Genomic DNA, 21,267 nt, shown 5'->3' with positions numbered 1-21,267 from the left:
AAAGAAAAAGAAAAAGAAAAAGAAAAAGAAAAAAAAAGAAAAAGAAAAAAAAAGCTTAATTAAAAAACTGGACTAAGAAATTCTTCTAGATAGTAGACCAAAGAGACATGATAACTAAGTGAAACACGTGGTCCTGGGTTAGAATCCTGTTGCTATAAAAGTAATTCATGGGACAGTTGGCAAAACTTGAACACAGTGTCTAGGTGAGGAGTATATGGGTGTTCTTGGGGCATCCGGCTGGCTCAGTCAGTGAGACTCATGATCTCAGGGTTGTGAGTTCAAGTCCCACACTGGGTATAGAGATTACTTAAAAATAAAATCTTAAAAAGGAAAAAAAAAAGAGTATATGGGTTTCTTGGTACAATTCTTACAACGGTTCCGTGAGTATAAAATAATTTAAAAAATAAAAATAAAATCGTGCCTGGGTGTCTGGATGGCTCAGTCAGTTAAGCGCCTGGGTCATGTTCTCGAGGTCTGTGAGTTCGAGCCCCATGACGGGCTCTGTGCTGACAACTTGGAGCCTGGAGCCTACTTCGGATCCTGTGTTTCCCTCTCTCTCTGCCCCTGTCCTGCTTGCACTCTGTCTCTGTCTCTCTCTCAAAAATAAATAAATATTTAAAAATAAATAAACATAAAAAAAATAAAATCAACACACAACAGAAACAGTGAGTCAGACTACGAAATCCTTATGCCTTCTAGGCCCATGTCACCTGCTAACCATTTGTGTGACTTTGGGAAATCACTCTCCTTTTCTGGGTCTACTTTTCCTTATTGTCAAGTGGGAGCTTTGAATGTGAACAAATAATCACTTTGGTTTTCTAGTCCAAAGAATGTAGCACTTGTGACTGAGTACAGGGTCTCCAGGGGCTCCAAGGGGCCCTGGAGTGGCTTAGTGGCTTTGTGCCCTCCCTCTGCCTCTATCATCCATGAGGGTGGTCCTGGCGTCTACACAGGCGATGGCCCCAGTGCTAGTACATGTTGAAGGGCAGGCCCCATGGTGACCAGGACTTGGAATTGCAAATAGCTGAAATGGAGATTTTCACACTTTAGTAAGTGTTCCCTGTAACCACCTGGAGGTGCTCATTTCAAATGGAGATTTCTGGCAAATCCCCCTAATACTGGTTTAAACCTGTAGGGATTTGTCTGCCACCATTCTTCTTCTTTTTTTTTTTTTAAGATTTTATTTTTAGGGGTGCCTAGGTGGCTCAGTCAGGCCTTGGACTTCAGCTCAGGTCACGATCTCACAGTTTGTGAGTTCAAACTCCATGTCAGGCTCTGTGCTGACAGCTCGGAGCCTGGAGCCTGCTTCAGATTCTGTGTCTCCCTCTCTCTCTGTCCCTCCCCCGCTCGTGCTCTCTTTCTCTTTCTCAAAAATAAATAAACAATAAAAAAATTATAAAGATTTTAAGTAATCTCTACATTCAACATGGGGCTCAAACTTACAACCCCAGGATCAAGAATCACATGTTCCACCGACTAAGCCAGCCAGACGCCCCTGTCTCCTACCATTATAAGTCCAGAAGTGGACAGATCCAGGCTGGTGCAGCAGCCCAAACTCCATCAGGACCTTGGTTCTCCAGTCTCCCCACTCCATTGGCCTTTACATGCTGTGCCTGTTGCCTCAGGGTTACAATATGGCCCCTGCTCCTTGAACAAGCCTGACACATTCTCACCTAGGAAGTCTGCATTTGCTTTTCCTCTCCTGGAGTCCACTTCCTTACCACCAGGAATTTGCTCAGAATTAGTAAAGGCTTTACAACTGCAACTCCTCCTACCCCACCCCAACCAGTACCTGGAACGCCCCATCTCCCTTCTCTGCTTTATTTTTCTCAACCCCACTTATCACTACATGACATGCAACGTGTTTTTCTTTTTTTATATAATTAAAAAAAATGTTTATTTATTTTTGAGAGAGAGAGAGAGAGAGCACGAGCAGGGGAGGGCAGAGAGAGAGAGGGGGAAATGCAGAATCCAAAGCAGGCTCCAGGCTCTGAGCAGTCGGCACAGAGCCCAACACGGGGCTTGAATCTATAAACCATGGGATCATGACCTGAGCTGAAGTCAGAGGCTTAACCGAACGTAAGCACCACTTCTGTTTATTCTATTCACTGTTGTATTCCCAACACTTAGAACCATGCCTGGAATGAATATATGGGCAACAGGTGCTCAATAAAGAGTTGTTCAATGAAGGAATGCACTTCCAGGAGGTACACCTGAGTTCTAGGAAGGAAGAAGAAAGGGGAAGAGGTAAAACAGGTGATTTCTATAACCGGAAAGCAAAAAACATTTCCAGAAATTCCTAAGCCACTTCAGTTTACATCTCCTTAGCCAAAACCATGGCCACCTGTTGCTGCAAGAGAGTCTGGGAATATGAGTATTTTTAGTTGGGCACACTGCCCTCCTTGAACAAATTTATTTTGTAAGTAAAATAGAAGGGAAGAGGGGCACCTGGGTGGCTCAGTCTGTTGAGCGTCTCACTTAGGCTCCGGTCATGATCTCATGGACTGTGAGTTCGAGCCCAGCATTGGGCTCTGTGCTGACAGCTAGGAGCCTAGAGCCTGCTTCAGATTCTGTGGCTTCCTCTCTCTCTCTCTCTCTCTCTCTCTCTCTCTGCCCCTTTCCCACTCGCATTCTCTCTCTATCAAAAATAAATAAACATTAAATTTCTTTTTTTAAATTAGAAGAGTGGATATTGGAAAGGCAACCTATAGTGTCTACCACATTGATGTGTCCTTGACCTAATAGATTCTCTGAGGGTGTTGATTTCGATGCACGTGAGCCTTGGACCATGTTGTAAGAAAAATAAAGAGGATAATAGGATGAACCCAAAACAAAAAAAAATTTTTTTTTTGAGAGCGAGCAAGCATGAATTGCGGAGAAGGGCAGAAGGAGAAAGAGAATCCCAAGCAGGCTCCACACTCAGCGTGGAGCCTGACTTGGGGCTTGATCCTACAACCCTGGGATCATGACCTGAGCCGAAATTAAGAGTTGGGATACCAGAGCAAAGTTGTTTTTTTTTCCTTAATGTTTATTTATTTATTTTTGAGAGAGAGAGCACGAGCTCTAGCGGGTGCAGAGAGAGGGGGACAGAAGAAATGGAGCAGGCTCTGTGCTGACAGCAGAGTCTGGTGCGGGGCTCGAACTCACCGACCGAGACCTCAACCAACTGAGCCACCCAGGCACCCCCAGAGCAAAGTTTAAAAAAAATTTTTTTAATGTTTATTCATTTTTGAGAGACAGCGCAAGCAGGGGAGGGGCAGAGAGGGGGAGGTGGGGGACACAGAATCCGAAGCGGGCTCCAGGCTCCGAGCTGTCAGCCCAGAGCCCAACGTGGGGCTCGAACCCACTAACTGTGAGATGTGACCTGAGCTGGAGTCGGACGCTTAACTGACTGAGCCACCCAGGTGCCCCCAGAGCAAACTTTCTCAAGGCCTCATGGGTGATGAATGCACTGGTCATGGACCTCTGTTATGTTGGCTGTACAGAGCACGCTCCACCCCCCGCCCCTTTCTCGAGAAAATCTTTACTTCCACCCCTCCCCCATACACATGGTTACAGTAGCGGAAATTGTGGAGGCCTTGTCCATCTACCACGTTTCCACCCACGTGACCCAAACCACTGAGTTGGCATCACATTCCCACGAATTTGGCACCAGGACTGAGATTCTGAGTCTCTCCGGATGACTGGATTGTGTAACCAGAGAGCGGCTGGCAGACGTGTTTTCTACATCACAAACTGGACCAGCTCAGGAAAGAGCATGAACCCCACACAGAAAGAAGTTTGGTGAAATGGAGAGGGTCTTTGTGGTGTTTTGAGCCTCCAGTCCTAAGCTGTACCTGAGGACTCGTTCTGTCCTTGCCCTCGGGGTCTTTATTTCCATGTCTGTGGAAGTCACGCTTCTCTGTGTCCTTATTTCACTCAGACCAGCTTAAATGAATCTTTAGTAGCAGCCAAGAGTTCTAACACACACCCCACCCTCTGGAGATCAGGTGCCCAGCTTTGGAGGAGGAAGCGAAACACAGCAGCCTCTTTATCAACAAACGGTTGACAGAAGACCCGGGTCAGGGTCAAGGGAGAATTCCTACCCTCGGCTGTTTTGTAAAGCTCTAGAAAACCACTTACATCAACCACACAAGTGACCCCACTACTAACAGGAGAAATGAGTGATTTAAAAAATTTTGTTTAATCTTTATTTATTTTTGAGAGAGAGACAGCGTGCGAGCAGGGAAGGAGCAGAGAGAGAGGGAGACAGAATCAGAAGCAGGCTCCAGGCTCCGAGCTGTCAGCACAGAGCCCGACATAGGGCTCGAACTCACCAACTGTGAGACCATGACCTGAGCCGAAGTTGGACGCTCAACCGACTGAGCCACCCAGGTGCCCCAGAAACGAGTGATTTTAAAATAGGACCTGTAAGTTCAGGGTCTGAAGCGTCTGCCCTTCTGTCCCTGGCTTGCACTACTTGTAAAACATACAGGGTGCCTATCAGTTTTCCTGAGGTGTGGATGGGCTAGAGAGGAGGCAGAGAAAGGAAAAAAAACAGGGGCTTTAGAGTCTGGAAATCCAGCTTCATCACTGACCACATGTCTTTGGCTAAGTTAGTTAATTTTTTCTTTTTCTTTTTTAATATTTATTTATTTTGGGGAGGGGCAGAGAGAGGGGGACAGAGGATTTGAAGCGAAGCGGACTCTGTGCTGACAGGCTGACAGCAGGGAGCCCGATGCGGGGCTCAAACTCACGAACCCCAAGATCATGACCCGAGCCCAAGCCAGACACTCAACCAACTGAGCCACCCAGGTGCCCCAAGTCAGTTAATTTTCTTCAATCTCGTCTGTAACCCAGTGACAATAACTCCCACGTGGGAGGACTAAAGGAGTGTGCACGTGTAAAGTACCCAACCCAACACCCGGCAAGTCCCGAAGAGCAGAGCCACTCCAGCCCCGGCGCTCGGGGCTGGAGCACGGTGCACAGGCAGGGAGCCCCTCCGGGAGAAAGCACCTGTGCCAAACCAGCTGGCTCACTGCTGCGTTTCCTGCACCAGGCCAACCACGGCGCTCCCCTGGGAGTCAGGGGCCTTGTGTTTGTTAGAGGTAACTACTTTTCCTTTCCCATAAGACCCCCATGCTACGGGGAAGCAATAGTCCGATCTCAGAGGGAGGGAAAGAAGCCCTGAGAAGAGAGCCTATCGGGATGTTCTTCTTTGAAACTCTTTTAATTCAGCGCCCGCCGCCGGCCAGGCATCTCTGTGCGCTTTACACACGTTACTGCCCGCTTTCATTTCTCCTGGCTGATCAATGGAGGAGCAGAGCTGTCAAATGATATTGACAGCTAATCTGGAATCTAGGCCGCGCTGACATCTGCTAATAGCTCAGCATTAACTGGGTGGGGACCGTTCGCCTAGGACACAAACAGTTGCTGCCATGGTTCTGGCACGGACTTCAGACTAGAGCCTGGGACCTGCCCCTCAGCCCCACTGGGCAGACGAGTCCCTTCTAAGCAGCTGGTTCTTCCCCCAAGGTGCTGGGAACTGCAGCTGGGCTCCAAATACCCTTGAACCGCTCTTGGAAAAACAAGGAAGAGAGAGAAGGCAGAAAACGAGAGTAAAAGTAGGAACAAAGAAAAGAGAAGGCAGGCAACCAGCTCGGCGACGATACTCATTCCTTTATTATCGACTGTGTTAATTTGAACAGGGCTGGGCTGCAGGTGCATTTCAGCTCAACAGAGAGGCCTCATCTGAAGCCAAGGAGACAGACGGTAATGTTTTTTATATATATTTATATATTACATATGTCCTGTATAGCCATATGTATAGTGACAAGAATGAGCCACTGCGTTAACTGTTGTCCTAAATAAAGACCATAGCAACAGACATGGAAATTTGGTCCCAGTCAAGGCCCTTACTTTGTCAATCAAATGTCTGATACATCAAAAGGGAAGGAGAGAGACAGAGAGACTGAGATCCAACCACCCCAGTGGCCCTGTTCCCAGCATGTCTTACACTGAGTGTCGAGTGTCCCCTGTGGAGGTAAACACACACACACACACACACACACACACACACACACACGTACACAAAACTGCGGGCAGGAGCTCCTCGTCCGACACACCTAGGGCCCAGCCCTCAGACTGGGGTTGGTGAGACTGGGTACTTTGTGCTATAAGACTGTGAGGGTCAAGTGACCAGACAATGCGAAGTCGATGTGTCCAAGTGATGAATGGGGTGACACGTGCTGTTTCATCTACAAACAAGAAAGAGGTCAGTGGGAGAGGCTACTCAATGTAGGCATGGAGGTCCCCCTGTGCCCAGGCCACCTGGGGCATTTCTACACACAATTCCCATCGAGACACAGCCAAACCTCTGATCTGAATCCTGAGTCTCAAATAATCTCTTGGGCTCTGATGAAAAATGGCATTTCCTTGAAGGACAGGAGCAAATGGCAATTGAGTTGCCAAACCAGCTAGTCCGGTAATTACAGCAGAAATGACAGCATCATTGAATTAAACCAAACCATAGCTTGGTCCTTACAGCAGAACTTGAACTGTATAAGAAGGGTTCACTTCCTGATGGAAAGAGAAGAACCAGGTAATCAGCCCCCACCCCCCACCACCTCCCCCTCACCCAATTTCAAGCAGCTCGGTCGGTTTCGTGCTGTTCTCCCGATGACTAAAATCCTCAAATTCTGGGAACTAGAGACTCCCCCTATTAGGGCATTTTGAAATCTTAAACCACTTGTTTCTTTCATGATTGCCTCTTCACTCCTCCACCAAAATACACACTTAAAAAGTAAATCAATGAAAATTAATCTCTCTCTCTCTCTCTTGTTTTTTTTTTTTTTTTTTTTTGGTAGAAATTTACTTATTATTTGAGATAACCTGGAGACATCTTGGTATGTCACAAAGGGAGGCGAGGAGTACTTCCCCAGGGACCAATTTATACAATGCCAAAGAAAAAGGATCCGTTTTCAACAAAATCGTGCTCAACAAATGTGATGCAGAAACAGGAGTCATAGGCAAGGTTGATAAATTGTGCCTGGGTCCCTGTCTCCTGCGATAAATGAAGGGGGAAGCAACAGATTCCAATACCTTTGTTTAGCCAGGGGGAGAATGACACTGATCGCTCCCACTATGAACTGGGATCCAGGCAGCTGCGGAGGAAAGTGACCAAAGCAGGAAGGAGCAGCGTCTCAAAAACGGGGTGTTGGCTTGATCACTCGTTGACCCCAGTTACTTCTCAGAGGGAACAGAAACAAAGGGACTCAGAGAAGGGACTTCCTTTGATGACTGTCCATGTTGTCCCATTACTGTTTCATTTCCTGCAGGTCCTGAGCAGGCAGCAACTGGTTGGTTCACAATTCCCATCCAAGGGTTGGGAAGGTGGCCAGGAAGCAGAGTTTGGTAAGCCATGAGTTCTTGCCAAAGCCAAAGAGCATGGCTGTGTCGGTGAGGTCACATAAGTCCTTGAAAAGGAGCCCAAGAGGCCAACAGAGGTTGTCTGAGGTCCAGACGCTTGAGTGCAGGGCTCTTTTCCCTGGGAGCATCGGCCTGACACTGTCAGGACATGTCTTGTCCTTTGTGGACATCTAGCATTTTTCTAGTCCCAGAAAGTGCTTAAGAACTGCTCACCGTCGGCATAGGAGGAGATGGAGATTATGGAGAGAGACAGGTAGAAAAAGTACTCTCTTCTCAGGCACTGGCTACCTTCCCTTCTGGGAGCAGCTGACAGGGAGGAGCTTGAGGTCTGACATGGCGGGGGTCTAAAGTCAGAAGGAAAGGAGGCTATGCAGTGGCCACGGCAGGCTCAGGTGAAGGCATCTCCCCCCACAGCTGAGCTCCACAAATAAATAACATTAATTAAATAAAGGAGGCTAAGATGAGCAGGCAGAGACGCGGTCTGCCAGATGCTCACCCCCTCACACACACGCACACGCACATGCACACACACGCACGCACACTGAGCGTCAGGTGAGATGATCCAGGCTTGGCTCCCCAGCCCAGGAGGCTCTTGGATGGGCAGCCTGACTGAAGGTTGTCACTCATGGTCTAGCACTGTTGTGGGGTGCAGAGCAGCGGAGGCCAGTGAGGCGTGTGTGGTAGAGGGTGGAGGCCGCTGAGGACTCTGGCACCTGCAGAAGGTAGGGGTGAGGTAGGTGAATGGGGAGGTTGGGGAAGGGCAGGAAACAGAAAAGTGAGGACTTGCCTTTTCCTCATCCTGTTGCTGTAGGAACTCCCCCCCCCCCCCCCCCACGGCTCCAGTTATCACCCTCCCTTAATGCCCTTCAGGTACAACCCAAACCCTCTCCAGCCTCAACCAGCCCACGTGGTTTCCATGCCTCCTAAGTCCACTGCCCACTCTGACCATAGCGGTACTGACCAGGACCTGGACTTCCGAACTTTAGATGTGGAGGGTCTTTCCAGAAAGCTGTCCAACCGCATAAGCCGCTCCATGTGTAGTGCACGGGGGTCTTGTTCTTGGTCATGAGAGAAGTCCATCTCAAAGACAGCTGGAGGGGACACATCCAGCTCCAGAAACATTATGTTTTCAGCCTGTGGTGGGAACATCAGACCAGACGTGAGCAGCGGCCCTGATGACCGGATCCCTCAGGCACTCAGTAAATACTGGGTGTAGCGAAGGTGATGAGGTACGTAGAGCACGCCAAGGTTATGAGCATCCCTCCCTTGGACCCTCTCTCCTCCCGCCCCTTCTATTTCCCAGCTTCTTACCCTGTACCTGGGGTGGGACCCCATTGCCATAGCAACTCGAGCATACTGGCTGATAGGCCTCTTGTAGCCCACGGCTGACGTCGGCCGTTTCTTCATTTGGCTGTTATTGCTGTGGGGAAGAGGCTATATTAGAATGGGTTTCTTTTGAACGTGGGGAAAATGACATCATGAAGAATTAAGTATCATTCAAGTAGGCAGGAAACTCCGCAGACCGTGGTTCACAGGAATTTTCTTCTCATTGTTCTAATACAGCTGGACAACTAAACCCTATCAAAACACAGGAAAGCATAGATTTCTTTACTCTTGTGTTTTTCAGTTCTTTTTTCCCCCCCACAGTAAAGAAGGTTTGATTAAGGGCTAGAATGAAGAAAGGAAATCCAGTCTTCTTTCAGCTCTCAGCTTCATATGCTGATTTCACACATTATGCAAAACCGTTGATGATTAGTTGTTCTGGTTTTCATTTTTCTTCTTAGGAGTTTGCACAAAAAAATGATTAAAAAAAAAATCAGGCTTGAAATGCAAGGGTCCCAAAATAGCCTAAACAATCCTGGAAAAGAACAAAGTTGGAAGACTTACACGTCCCAGTTTTAGAACTGATTACAGGGTGCCTATTACAGGATGGCTCTGTTAAGCATCTGACTTCGGCTCAGGGCATGATCTCCCAGTTCGTGAGTTCAAGTCCCACTTTGGATGAGTTCGAGCCCCGCTTTGGGTAAAACATGAACCCCGCTTTGGGTGAGTCTCACTTCACTCTCTCTCTCTCCCTCCTTCCCTCTGCCCCTCCTGGGATTCTCTCTCTTTCTCTGTCCCTTGCTCATTTGCACCTTCTCTCTCTCTCTCTGTCAAAAAAAAAAAAAAAAAAAAAAAAAAAAAGAACTTATTACAAAGCTACAGTAATCAAGGCTGTGTGGTACTAGCATAAGGACAGACATATAGACCAATGGAAAAGAATTGAGAATCTAGAGACAAATCCTTATATTTGCAATGAATTGATTTTCTATAAGGGTACCAACTGAACCACCCACACACCCCCAAGTTTTTGTTTTTTAATGTTTACTTATCTTTGAGAGAGCGAGAGGGAAAGAGCTAGAGCTTAAGGGGGGGTGGGGCAGAGAGAGAGGGAGACACAGAATCCGAAGCAGGTTCCAGGCTCTGAGCTGTCAGCACTGAGCCGCAGGATCATGACCTGAGCTGAAGTCTGATGCTTAACCGACTGATGCTTAACCACCCAGGCGCCCCTGTTTTGTTTTTATTTATTTATTTATTTATTTATTTATTTATTTATTTATGTCAACGTTTATTTATTTTTGGGACAGAGAGAGACAGAGCATGAACGGGGGAGGGGCAGACAGAGAGGGAGACACAGAATCGGAAACAGGCTCCAGGCTCTGAGCCATCAGCCCAGAGCCCGACGCGGGGCTCGAACTCACGGACCGCGAGATCGTGACCTGGCTGAAGTCGGACGCTTAACCGACTGCGCCATCCAGGCGCCCCCCCCTGTTTTGTTTTTAAAGAAACGTGTTTGCATGCTTAGAAAAAAGTCTGGGTATTCAACAAAATGCTACTAGTTACTATCTTGGGATGGTGTCATCATAGATGACTTTTATTATCTTTATGCCCTTCTGAAAAATCTGCACTTTACAATGAAAATGTATGAAAATGTATAACTTTATATCTAAATATGTCAGACATTCAGAAAAGTGTAGAAAATAATATATATGTATGCTTACCATCCAGCTTTGTCAAATCATTTAACATTTTGTTATACTTAAACTAAATCTTTTTTTTTAAGAAATAAAATGTAGGGGCACCCGGGTGGTTCAGTCAGTTAAGCATCCAACTCTTGATTTCAGCTCAGGTCATGATCTCCAGATTTGTGAGATCAAGCCCCATGTCAGTGCAGAGTCTGCTTGGGATTCTCTCTCTCTCAAAATAAATAAATAAGCTTAAAAAAGGCAAGAAAATGTAGACAGTTTTTAAGACTCCTATTTCTCTCTCCCTTGAGTTAGTTACTCTCTTGAATTCGGTGCTCACCAATGCCATTCCTGTTTTTATTGTTATTTTTATATGTGGCTATTCATAAATAATTAAATGGGTATTTGTATGCCTGTTTCTAAAATTTGAACTGTGTGGTGAACATACCACATTTTTGTGTGCTCAACTTTTTAAGATTTATCCATGCACCTCTAGATTAGATTATTAAAGCTTACTTATTTGACTATTTTAAGGTTGCAATATGTCATCATATGTGTGTGTGTGTGTGTATAAAATACATATTCTTTTGATGGACATCTAGGTTGATTTTTTTTTTTTTTTATCTACTATACACAGTGCCGTTGTGAACATTTCTGTACAGGTATCTTCGAGTACATATTCAGAAACTTCCCTGGGGTATACCAAGGAATGGAATGATTCCGTTGTAGGGTATGTGCATTTTCAACTTTACTAGATATTGCCGTATTGCTTTCCAAAGTGGTTATACATGAAAGCTTCCATTGCTCTATATCCTAGCCAAATCACAGCATGTCAGGCTTCTTACTTTCAGCAGTTTGATGAGTGTGGCGTATTACTTTTATTATTCAAAACAAAGAAACGAAGATAGGAAAGAAATCAAGAAAAGTATTTCCATTAAAATAACACAGATTTTGGAATAAGACATATCTGAGTTTGAATGTTGGCTCTGCCCCTTAAAGCTGCGTTACCTTGGGAAGTAGCTTAATACCTCTGAGGCTCAGCTATCTCGTTTTTTCTTTAAAAATTTTTAATGTTTATTTATTTTTGAGAGAGAGAGAGAGAGAGAGAGAGAGAGAGAGAGAGAGAGAGAGAGAGAGAGAGAGGGAGGGGCAGAGAGAGAGGGAGACACAGAGTCTGAAGCAGGTTCCAGGCTCTGAGCTGGTAGCACAGGGCCCGATGTGGGGCTCAAACTCTCAAACTGTGATATCGGACCTGAGCCAAAGTCGGACGCTTGACTGACTGAGCCACCGGGCGCCCCGGCTCAGCTAGCTCTTGCCTGTCCCCCAGAACTGCTGAGATTAAGTGCGATAAGGATTTAGCATAGCTCACAGCAAGGGCTCAACTCATGGCAGCTGTGATGATGATTTATTCTCAATTCTACTTGCTAATTTCAAGCAGGGATACAAACGAGCCATGAAAAAAAAAGCCAAAAGGCAGACAGAAGACAGAGGAGGAGAAGAAACAGGCCGAGTAATTCACAGATAGGACATCCTGTCCTTGGAGCTGACAGCACCAGGCCCGCCCTTCTGCGGCAGAGGGTGAGGGGATATGGCATTCCTGTGGTTCATTTTAGCAAGCCTATAAGGGAGTGCGGGACCCCACTTTAAGGAGGAAAACAGGGAAGGATGAAACCACGGAAGCCCCAGCTCGCTCAGCTGCTGCATAACCCCCGGGAGCAGGGAGGCTGTGCCCGAGCACGTGGGCAGCCGCGCCCACAACTCAAGGGGAGGGGGGGAAATTAGTAACATAACCACTTAGCATTTATAAGGTGCATCTGCACATCCCATTTGAACTAGGCAGTCATCTCCTGCGGTGTAGACAGGGCAGACAAGGAGCCTGAGGCTCCGACAAGCAAAATGCCTTTTGTGCCTAAGGTCAAACAATTAGGAAGAGACTCCGAACTGGACCTTGCCAAATTCTCTTTTTAGGATGCTGTACTGTTTCTAGGAGAACACCCGGAGCAGGCTGGGGCGGAGTGCGCCCTGAAGGCTGCAGGCTCTGGGAATGGGACAGGGGGACAGGGCTGGGCGAGCGGAGCAGTGCATCGTGTGAGCTGGCAGCCTGACCCAATAAAGATGCCAGCGCTATTCTGGGTGACATGAGGGAAGAGGGGGCTGGGGGAGGGGAGTCTGTAATTGGGACACCAAACTTCCCATCTACGCCCTCTTCTGCCCCAGGCCTACTTTCCATGATTGATCCCTCTCTAGTAAGCAGGTTGTGGCTGACAGCCCAGAGCGGGAGGCCTGGCTCTGTATGTATCCTCCCCTCCTGACAGAGACCCACAATCACTCTATGCCGGACAGATCCTAAGAGTTCTCATATGACCCTCCCTCTCAATGGCTGCCATCACAGTATTTTCCCCTTAATATTAAAATCTCATCGCTCAGCTCTGTCTTAGGGACTGACCCCAATCTCCTTATCAGCTGTCTCAGCACACACACACACACACACACACACACACACACACACCTTTTCCTGTTCTGTTCTGAAAACTGGCATCCAACATCATAGGGTGAGTTTTCCTTCTGGGTCTTTCCCAATCACCTGCCACAGCAAACCCGACTTGTCTTCGCAATCTGGTCCCTCTGTCCCCACAGGCCAGCTCTCCACTCTGCCTAGCCTGCCTGGGGAGGCCGGAACTTCTCCCTGTTTCAGATTCAACTCCGATGTCACAGACCTGTGAATAAATCTAGGGACTCAACCCAGAGCCGAGAATGTTCTTACTGAGGTAAACTTTGCCTCTGTAATGAAACCTGTTTAACTATCCGGATTCTATTTAGAGCAAGGAATGCTCTCTCTCTAAACTTGGAGAGCGCCCGAATATAAAATCAAATTCTAAAACAAAAACAGCAAGGGGCACGTGGGTAGCTCAGTCAGTTGAGCGTCTGACTTTGGCTCAGGTCATGATCTCGCTGTCCGTGAGTTCAAGCCCTGAGTCCGGCTCTGTGCTGACAGCTCACAGCCCGGAGCCTGCTTCAGATTCTGTATCTCCCTCGCTCTCTGCCCCTGCCCCACTCACGCTCTGTCTCTCAAAAATAAAGGTTAAAAAAAAAAAATTTTTAAACAAAAACAGCAAACCAAACTCCCCTCCTGCGCCCTTCTAAGGGATGAAGGCAAACTGGCTTTTCTGGAGTCCCTGTAATTATAATATTGGCTTATTGATATATGATTATTGATTACACATTTATTGATCATCTCCTCTGGGGCTTGGAGCCCCTCCCCCCATATTACCTCATTTCAACCTCAATAATCCTGCAGGGCAATTTACTATCTTGACTTTACAGGTGAAGAAATTTGAGTTCAGAGAGGTTAAAAAAACCTTTTCCAGGCCACAAGTGGCAGAGCAGGGACTAGAATTCAGTATGTTCTAAACCCAAAATCTAGTCTCTTTCTGCTGCACCATGGCGCCTTTGAAAAGACTCTCTGGTGGGGCACCTGGGTGGCTCAGTCGGTTGACCGTCCGACTTCAGCTCAGGTCATGATCTCACAGTTTGTGGGTTCGAGCCCCACATCAGGCTCTGTGCTGACCACCTGCTCAGAGCCTAGAGCCTGCTTCAGATTCTGTGTCTCCTTCTCTCCCTGCCCCTCCCCGGCTCACACTTTGTCTCACTCTGTTTCTCAAAAATGAATAAATGCTAAAAAAAAAGAAATGAAAAGACTCTCTGGTGGCTGGGGTCACAAAGGCCCAAGAACTAAAGTTACAAATAGAATTGTGTGACTATAAACCAATGGTTCTAGACATTGTCAAATACAGACCCTTAGAGGACAATTTTGTATCCATACAATTAAAAATAAAGTCCATTATGAGAAACTAAAAATAAAAGGTCACACATGTAGAACAGTTCCTGCCGGAGCTGGTTGCAAAAATGGGTTTTCAAAGTAACTTTCATAAACATTGTGATAGTGGAAGGCACCTCACCTGTGTAGCAGCTAGTGGTGGCACAGAGATAGTGAAGAAAAAAGAAAAAGGGGGAGTTTTCCCAAAAGAACTTGATATGGGCGCGTTTCAAGAGTTGCCTGGAGCTAACACCTTTTAAAGGCACTGGGAAGGGCATGTAGGGTCAAATGCTTGTAGCTGGAGGAGGAGGAGGAAAACCATTTTTCCAACCAAAGCCTTCTTTTCTCTTTAAAAAAAATTTTTTTTTAATGTTTATTTATTTTTGAGGGAGAGAGAGAGAGAGAGACAGAGACAGAGACAGAGACAGTACCAGCAGGGGAGGAGCAGAGAGAGAGGGAGACCCAGCATCTGAAACAGGCTCCAGGCTCTGAGCTGTCAGCACAGAGTCTGACGCGGGGCTCGAACTCACAAACCGTGAGATCATGACCTGAGCCAAAGCCAGACGCTCGACGCTCAACCGACTGAGCCACCCAGGCACCCCTTTTTTTTTTCTTTTTTTTAAAAAAGTTTTATTGGGGCGCCTGGGTGGCGCAGTCGGTTAAGCGTCCGACTTCAGCCAGGTCACGATCTCGCGGTCCGTGAGTTCGAGCCCCGCGTCGGGCTCTGGGCTGATGGCTCAGAGCCTGGAGCCTGTTTCCGATTCTGTGTCTCCCTCTCTCTCTGCCCCTCGCCCGTTCATGCTCTGTCTCTCTCTGTCCCAAAAATAAATAAACGTTGAAAAAAAAATAAAAATAAAAAAAATAAAAAAGTTTTATTTAAGTAATCTCTATACTCAACATGGGGCTAGAACTCATGAGTCGCATGCTCTTCTGACTGAGCCAACCAGGCACCCCAACAAAAGTTTTCTAAAGGGACAACACGACTTCAGGTAATTTCTTTCCAACAACGCTTTTTTTTTTTTTTTTTTCTCTTCCTGTGAGTGGCCTTCAGTGTTTTTCATCCCTAGAGTACCAAAATAAAGCAAAATATTCCACATGTGAATTGAGCAAAAGGAACAACGCCCTGATTAATAGGCTTTGGGAAAAGAGTTTTTCAGCCCTGCTGAAATGAGGCTGCAAATAGTGAGACCCGGTGCCCCCCTTCCTCCCAGGGAGGCAGCTTCTTCCGCCCCCGACCCTCAGTTTTGCACTGCGAAATGAGGGGTTTGGGGCAGACAGTGTGAGGTCCCGATGAGCAATGCTTGCACTATGATGCTACCCTGTGGCTCTCTGTGCTGAGTCAGAATCGCAACTAGGATTCCAGTTATGAGGGAATTGTTTTTGCTTTATTTTAAAGCACCAACTGCTGCTAAAAAAAAAAAAAAAAAAAAAGTAACTAAAAAAATTGTTTCATATAAACACATCCTTGATCTATTTTTTACTTTTGTAATTTCTGTGATTTTTAAAAAAGTTTTGAGGTAAACGCACAGCAAAATGGTTAGCAAATAACATTTTAAAAAGGAAAAAATTTTTTAGTAATTCAGAATTGCATATAGTTGATCACTTGGCATTTACTTATTTACTTTTAATTTTTATTAATTTTGAGAGAGAGAGAGAGAGAGAGAGAGAGAGAGAGAGCTGTCAGCACAGAGCCTGATACAGGGTTCTAACTCATGAAACACGAACTCATGAAATGCAAGATCACGACCTGAGCCCAAGTCAGACACTTAACCGACTGAGCCACCCAGGCTCCCCCCTGGTATTTATTAACAATTTTTTTTTTGAAGTAGGCTCAATGCCCAGCGTGGAACTCAATGCAGGGCTTGAACTCAGGACCCTAAGATCAGGAGCCGGAGGCTTAACTGACTGAACCACTCCAGTTCCCCTAATAAATTTTTTTGAAGTAATTTATTTATTGGAGTTTTTTCTTTTATTTTTTATTTAAAAAAAAATTTTTGTAACGTTTATTTATTTTTGAGACAGAGAGAGACAGAGCACGAGTGGGGGAGGGACAGAGAGACAGGGAGACACAGAATCTGAAGCAGGCTCCAGGCTCCGAGCTGTCAGCACAGAGCCTGACGCGGGGTTCGAACTCACAGACCGTGAGATCATGACCTGAGTTGAAGCCGAACGCTTAACCGACCAAGCCACCCAGGCGCCCCTGGAGTTTTTTCTTAGAGAAATCTATAATTGTTTATTTATTCTTTTAAGTTTATTTATTTTGCAAGAGAGAGAGAACAAGCAGGGTGAGGGGCAGAGAGAGCGGGAGAGAGAGAGAGACAGAATCCTAAGCAGACTGCACTGACAGTATGGAGCCTGATGCCAGGCTTGAATTCACGAACCATGAGATCATGACCTGAACCAAAATCAAGAGTCAGATGCTTAACCAACTGAGCCACCCAGGTGCCAAATCTATAATTGTTTATATCCTTTGTATTTTAAGTACAGTAGAGATTATTAAGATGTCATTATTGCCTTAATACCTTTTATCCTTACCCAGATATGTTTTAGTATTTTTATATAAAATACATACTTTGTATGTATTCTGAGCAGGTTATACACATTCTGTATAAAATAACATGGTTAAGGTGTGAACATACTTAACCATTATTTTGAAAAAGCTTGTGAATGTATTTCTTTTTTTTTAATGTTTATTTATTTTTGAAACAGAGAGAGACAGAGCACAAGGGGGGGAGGGGCAGAGAGAGAGGGAGACACAGAATCCAAAGCAGGTTCCAGGCTATGAGCTGTCAGCACAAAGCCCAACACGGGGCTCGAACCCACAAACTGTGAGATCATGACCTGAGTTGAAGTCAGACGCTTACCGACCGAGCCACCTTTCTTTTTAATAGTTATTACTAGCATCTATTTTTAAAAAGTATTGGGGCGCCTGGGTGGCACAGTCAGTTAAGAGTCCGACTTCAGCCAGGTCACGATCTCGCGGTCCGTGAGTTCGAGCCCCGCGTCAGGCTCTGGGCTGATGGCTCAGAGCCTGGAGCCTGTTTCTGATTCTGTGTCTCCCTCTCTCTCTGCCCCTCCCCCGTTCATGCTCTGTCTCTCTCTGTCCCAAAAATAAATAAACGTTGAAAAAAAAAATTTATAAAAAGTATTTAAAGAAAAAAAAAGTAAAGCACTTAAAAAAAATTTTTTTTAATTTATTTTGAGAGAGAGAGAGAGTGCAAGTGGGGAGGAGCAGAGAGAGAGGGAGAGAGAGAATCCCAAGCAGGCTCTATGCTCTTAGTGCAGAACCCAGTGTGGGGCTTGAACTCGTGAACTGTGAGATCATGACCTGAGCTGAAGTCAAGAGCTGAAGGCTTAACCAACTAAGCCACCCAGGTGCCCCTTAAGATAGCTTTTTTAATTAAAAAAAAAAATCTATGAATGATTTTTCAGTGTATACAAACTATTCTGAGAAATGAATAAACTCCTCTGAAGCATGAAACTACAAAACTCCAATCAAGATCCTTTCTCAGGTCGAGATTAAAGGAGACCAACGAGGCACTGCCTTTAAATGCCATGTCCCAGCTCAGGTAGGGAGGCAGAAAATTGCCCTCAAGGACACTATTGGGATAAGTGGCTAAGACTGAATATTGCCTACATAATAGTATTGTTGCCAGTATAAGATTTCCTGGATTTGATCACTGTATTGTGGTTATGTAAGAATGTGCTCATTCTTAGAGAATACAGCTAAGGGGTCAAGATGTCTGCAACTTAATCTCAAATGGTTAGGGGATGGGGAATAAAGCAAGAGGTGGCAAAATATTAACATTTGGTAATTTTGATGAAAGATATTAAGGAAATTCTTTGCACCGTTCTTGCAATGCTTATTTTTCAAAATAAAAAGGTAATAAACACATGACTTCTCAGAGCCTCTCATCCCATCTCTATTTAATGTAAAGAAATTCCCCCACCTGCAAACTTTCAATCAGGAACCTGTCCAAGCACAAAATCAGTCACCCTACAGACCAGAAGCCTCACCAGCATCTGCCTCCAGCAGAGGGCACTGGAGTCGTGGCTTTCAAGTGGGGCTTCCTTGCAGAATCACCTGGAAGCTTCGAAAAAAATTTTAAGTCCTTGGGATCCACCCAAGACAGACTGACTATCTATCTATCTATCTGTCACCCAAGACCTTTTAAATCAGACTCTCTGGGGGGCGCCTGGGTGGCGCAGTCGGTTAAACGTCCGACTTCAGCCAGGTCACGATCTCGCGGTCCGTGAGTTCAAGCCCCGCGTCAGGCTCTGGGCTGATGGCTCTGAGCCTGGAGCCTGTTTCCGATTCTGTGTCTCCCTCTCTCTCTGCCCCTCCCCCATTCATGCTCTGTCTCTCTCTGTCCCAAAAATAAAATAAACGTTGAAAAATAAATCAGACTCTCTGGAACCCAAATCACAGGTGAGAACCTCTGTGCTAGATGATGTACTACTATGGGTCCCTACCTAGAGTGGAAAGGTGCATTTTGAGTCCAAAGTGACACCACTGAAACGTCTTCTACCCATAAGGGGTGCCTGGGTGGCTCAGTCAGTTAAGCAACAGCTTCGGCTTAGGTCACGATCTCATGGTTCAAGAGTTCAGGCTCCGTGTCAGGCTCTAAGCTGACAGTGTGGGGCCTGCTGGGGATTCTCTCTCTCCCTCTCTCTCTGCTCCTCCTCCTTCTCTCTCTCTCTCTCTCTCTCAAAATAAGTAAATAAACCTTAAAAAAAAAAAAGTAGTAAAAAAAAAAAAAAGACCTCTACTCATGAACTTGCCTCTTACAAAGTTGCACAGTGTCAGCCTGGGTAGGATCGGCCTTTTAGAAAGTAGACAGATTAAGTGGGCATCAGATGCCCCAGTGAGAAGCCACAGACCTCTATGGCTAGCTTCCCACTGAGCTTTGGGGAGAATGCTGCCCTATCTTGGCATTAATATTCCTGAGATAAAGACAGCAAAGAACCTCCAGGGAAGTGCTTTGGTATTCAGCCTCCTAAACACCACTGTCTACAGATTTTCAATCAAGGGACAGTGGTCCAGGTGAGTGAGGCAGTCCCTCTGCCGGGTTTGAAGATCATCTTCACAGCCACCAGCAGAGGGAGCCACACACACACACAGCCAGGGGACGCAAACTGTACCTAAGAGCTGGGCTACAAGGAAACAGGTGGAAATGCTGAATCACCACGCTGAGCTGAGTGAAACTATAAAGATTGGATCACGCCTCTATCATTTCCTGATCTGATTACTTCTCTGTATTCAGAAAATACAGACTGGACTGTGAGCTCTGTGTCGGATTTACCTTCTGTCTGGAGAGTCTAAAATACAGTAAGGCAAATATTAACTATCGTCGCTGTTTTTGGCACCCGAAAAAACGAACATTCACCAAACTGACAGAATGTTATCATTCACTGGGAGTGCCAAAAGGCTGAGACGCTCTTCCTCTCCGTAGGTCCCTCATGGGGCACCCGAGGAAAACACTTCGTTTTTGGCAAAACACCCTTCCTTCGTGAAGACCTCTGTGTTAGGTCTCGAGAAATCCATACTCCAGCGGAACTTTCCCCACCCTTCTCCAAAGGCACAGAAGCCTCTGTCTCCCGCAGGCTCCTGGCCACCCCCAACCTGGGGTGGGCCGGCAAGTGCCTAGGCCCAGACCAGGGGGAGAGAGACTCACACTCCAGCTGGCACGAGCGGCTGGAACTTCCACTGCTCCTCCTCGCAGTCCAGGAAAAGCCGATTCATGATCTTGTTCTTCTCCTCAGGGGGGATGAAGTTCTCGATGATTAGGTACCTGGGAGCAGGAATGAGGTAGAGATGGGGAACTGGGGGGGGTGGTAAGAGACCACACAGCGCATGTGAAGGTTGAAGGATTAGAAGCAAGAAGCAAAGAGGCAGAGGGAACAGAGGAGAAAGCAGAGAATTGGAGGAAGAGGGTCCCTACAGAAGTCACAGAGCTTGAAATCACTGCTTCCAATGCAAGGACTGTAAGCTCAGGGCCTGAGGGGTGACCCGTGGCCAGCACCCAGCATGCACTTTGGGGGACTGATCGTATACAGGCAGAGCAGAGGAAAGAGAAGGAAACAAGGAGAGGAGGTTGATAAGCAACTCTAGAACTTAGACCTCGTCCCCATCCCTCGACACATTCTCTTCCTAAGGGACGTGGACTCCTGGGTGAGCAGACGGCTGGAATGAGGCCTTCAGGAAGGAATTAAGCCCATCAGGGAGAGGCCAGGGAGTGAGGCACGGCCGTGAGGACCAGGACCGGGAAGGGGAGGGGGCCCTACTTGAGCTTGAGCTCCCGGGTCTGCTCGTTCTGCGCCTCCTCCAGGTCCTGCCGCACGCGGATGTATTCATCATGCTGGTCCTGGATCTCTGCCTTCACCGCCTGCAGCTTGGCGTAGAGCTGCGTGGAGACAGGCGCAGCTCAGAGGCTGTGCAGTGTGGCAGCGAGGCCCCTGTGACCCAGCCTGGGCCCCACCGACGCAGGCTCAGGGTCTACCAGCTGAGTTCGGGGTGAGGTCCGAGTCTGAATCTCCCTCTTGCCCCGTCACAAATCAGGGCAAGTTATTCAAAGGGCCGTCCTGTCCCTCCCAACACTAGGGCCCGTTACCTGCTCCCTCTCAGCTGCTGGCAGCATTGTGGAATGTTCAAACTGAAAGGGACCCGCGAGACCTTTTAATCCAACACCCTCTTTTTTATAGAAGAGGTAACTCAGGCACAGAGACGCTCAAGGCGACACAACTAGTTAAGAGAAGAGTCAGAATCGGGACCCAAGTACACAACAGCTGGTGCAGGGTCCAGGGAGGGGAAGGGGGCCTAAGCCAGTTTGCAAGGTGACCCATCCCACTCCTGCCTCTCCAGGGGCTCTCACGAATGGGGGGTGTGGAGGGCAGCACAGAGCCTGCTGTCCCACTCCTAACCCACCAAGAGGCAGGTATGTCCCTGGAAACTGCCACTGTGGCTGGGCAGCCTGGCCGGCACTGGGGCAGCCACGTCGACAACCCTCAGGGTTCTCCAGGCTCTTCCCAGAATCCGGG

At 47.0% G+C, this 21,267-nt stretch overlaps 1 protein-coding gene across 4 annotated transcripts in view; it reads right to left on the bottom strand.

Moving 5' to 3' along the window:
* Positions 1-5,638: 5,638 nt before the first annotated feature.
* The window catches only part of KIF3C (kinesin family member 3C), a 38,902-nt gene continuing 23,273 nt past the window's right edge, over positions 5,639-21,267 (bottom strand). Inside the window, exons 4-9 of one of the 4 annotated variants that reach the window (XR_006595881.1) lie at positions 20,515-20,633; positions 19,905-20,021; positions 8,719-8,827; positions 8,369-8,541; positions 7,948-8,120; positions 5,639-7,751 (exon numbers count right to left, since the gene is read on the bottom strand). Coding sequence is in view for 2 of the 4 variants with exons in the window: in XM_003984423.6 (XP_003984472.2) it covers positions 8,027-8,120; positions 8,369-8,541; positions 8,719-8,827; positions 19,905-20,021; positions 20,515-20,633 (612 nt within the window). In the remaining 2 variants the exon portion in view is untranslated. The other 3 variants (XR_002155119.3, XM_003984423.6, XM_045054837.1) reach the window with 3 other exon arrangements.

The sequence above is a fragment of the Felis catus genome, chromosome A3 (genome assembly GCF_018350175.1).
Source record: "Felis catus isolate Fca126 chromosome A3, F.catus_Fca126_mat1.0, whole genome shotgun sequence".
NCBI classification, from domain to species: domain Eukaryota; kingdom Metazoa; phylum Chordata; class Mammalia; order Carnivora; family Felidae; genus Felis; species Felis catus.
Note: the sequence above shows the minus strand (reverse complement) of the source record. Positions and strands in the feature narration are given on the sequence as shown.